Raw genomic sequence first — 2,488 nt, forward strand, 5'->3', positions numbered from 1 at the left:
CTCCCGAACCCTGTTGTAAATCAGTAAAATTTTGATCAGACATAAAAAAAAACATTTTAATTGTTGCTAAAAAGAATTTAAACTCTAGTAATCCTCACCCCAACAGTTTTTTTATAAGTCTCTCTACATCATCTTTACACTGAGGCATTAGGAAACTACTGTAATTAAAATCACTGTTAGCAGAAGAGTACTACCAAATTTTGATAGAATACAAGATGGAAAAATAGAAAAGTCACTTTTTACTGTCTCACAATGACATGAGAAATTATTATAACTTAGCTACACCTGACATGACAAAACAACCTTTTTAGGTGTTTAGAGATTTCTTTCATTTTCAGACCATATATGAACGGATTTAAGAGAGGGTTATAAAAAATCACTTGCAAAGTCATTATTAATTGTGCAGTTTTTGGAAAATCTAGTTCTAATCGACCTATAATGACATCATATGCACACAAAGTAGTAAAAATGCTTAAAACAAACAGGTGAGGTAAGCAGGTCTCTGCTGCCTTTTTCTGGATAGCTCTACTGCTTCTGTAGGTTATTAGAAAAATCTTTGCATAGGTGAAAAGTATGAAAAACACAGGAAAAATAACAACACTTAGCATCACAACTAAACCATAAATTAATGTTGCTCGTGGGCTCTCACAGTAAAGTTTCCACAATGAATTATTGCAAAGGATTCCTTTCAAAGTGAAATTACATAGTTTATTATTAAGAACTAATGTATGCAACACTGCAATTTGAAGACCAGGCACAAACCAAGATAAGAATAGCAAAATATTGATGGTTGTTTGTCTCATGATGACTGGATACTTTAAAGGCTTACATATAGACACATATCTGTCAAATGCCATTGCTGATAACAGTAAGAAATCAGAACCAGCTATTGAGTAACACATGAAGTGCTGAAATCGACATGCTGAAATAGAAATAATCTGTTTTTCAGATAACACATCAACAAAGAGTTTTGGGTAGGTCACAGTGCTCAGGAGAACAGAGTTCACTGACAAAGCTGCAATAAAAATGTACATGGGTTCATGGAGATTGTGATGAATGCAGATTAGGAAGACAATCACTGAATTACTTATAATTATTAAAACATAAAGTGCAACCATAATTAAAAAATATAGATATCCGAATCTCTTAAGATCAACATAACCATCAATGGTTATATGTGTTATATTTAATTCATCATCCATTGCTATATTCAAACAATTTAAATCCACAAGCAATATGACAGACTGTATAAACAGACTGAGAAATCAAGAGAAGACTATATCAATTTTATACGTATGAGATACCAGAAAGTCCTCTATCTCAGTCCACATCTGTGAATGTAAATGGTTGCGATCAGTTGAATGGTCTTATGAGTGTTTTTAATCTCTGTGGATCTTATTAAGAAAACTTTACTGCTGTCGTGCAAACATGTTAATCAAACACTGTAGGCTTAAATCTCTGGGATTTGTTAGTGTTTCTGCAAATTTTGGTAAGATAATAAAAAATATTATACCAGTAACATTCAACTCTTCATCCAATCTTATATTCTTGAGAACATAATTATGATGAAAATATTATATAACAATATACAAAGATATGAGACAAGTAGTCACACGGATGGTTAACAAAAGATTTCTTTTCACAAAATTGAGTCAAATAACTTATTTCCAATTTTGTTTTTCAAATTTTATTCCATAATAAGATCTGTATGTTTTGTAGTTTTAAATAATAAATAAAGCAAGGGAAGCAGAACAAGCAAGGCCAGAATTAAATAACTTTTTTTAAATATAGTTGCGCATTGTGGATATTTACATACAGTAGATCTTTACATATCTCTCAGAGACTATGGTACAGTGTGTTGTGTGGGTTGGAGGTCTTCTTTACTCTTACAGAGTCTGCCACTGCTAATCTCCTTCCCAAACCTAGTAGATCAGTGAGCGTGAATCTGAGTGAACCTGTGCTAATTCTGAACTGGAAGGCCGTAGATCTAAGATTTTTGATATATAAGCCCTAGATTAAGATATTGTAGATATTATACTTGGGGCCAGCAGTTTAGATTACCTGTTATAGGCTCGAGGGACATACGTTCAGGTTACAAAAAAAAAGGTGAGTAAGCTAGGAGATTGGTTAATAGTAGCATTCTGATCTTCCACCCCACAATACGCACGTTTGAGATTTAGACAATTTAGAACTCCCCATGTGCTTCAGGAGGAGGTGCAGGGAAACCAGGGATAAAACATGTGGGACGAGCACCCAGAAGCCAACTCAGCCTGAAGCAAAAACCCCTGCAACTCCCCGGATTACCCGGATAAGGTTAACACTCCAGGGAGATCTCGTCGCAAAAAACCAGCAAGACTAGTCCCTCAGACACAGCAGGTGGGGGGGCTCTTCTTCCTTTCTTCTTCTCTTCTTCCTTGGGGGGCTCAACCCGGGGTAGCGGTCATGTCCGGTTAGGGGCTCTGTTGGCTCTCAGGTGACTGTTTCCTCG

At 35.5% G+C, this 2,488-nt stretch overlaps 1 protein-coding gene across 1 annotated transcript; it reads right to left on the reverse strand.

The window, feature by feature from the left end:
• Nucleotides 1-275: 275 nt before the first annotated feature.
• On the reverse strand, nucleotides 276-1,202 carry LOC102216019 (olfactory receptor 2T11-like). Its single transcript, XM_005754517.1, has one exon. It carries the CDS (start codon nucleotides 1,200-1,202, stop codon nucleotides 276-278), a length of 927 nt encoding a protein of 308 aa, XP_005754574.1.
• Between the last annotated feature and the right edge of the window lie 1,286 nt (nucleotides 1,203-2,488).

Source organism: Pundamilia nyererei, unplaced genomic scaffold, assembly GCF_000239375.1.
Source record: "Pundamilia nyererei isolate P.nyererei 1_Seehausen unplaced genomic scaffold, PunNye1.0 scaffold00578, whole genome shotgun sequence".
In the NCBI taxonomy this organism is placed as follows: domain Eukaryota; kingdom Metazoa; phylum Chordata; class Actinopteri; order Cichliformes; family Cichlidae; genus Pundamilia; species Pundamilia nyererei.

What these genes read in the sequence shown, in the direction of transcription:
- LOC102216019 (XM_005754517.1), bottom strand. Translation starts at nt 1,202, where the DNA reads ATGGATGATGAATTAAATATAACACATATAACCATTGATGGTTATGTT.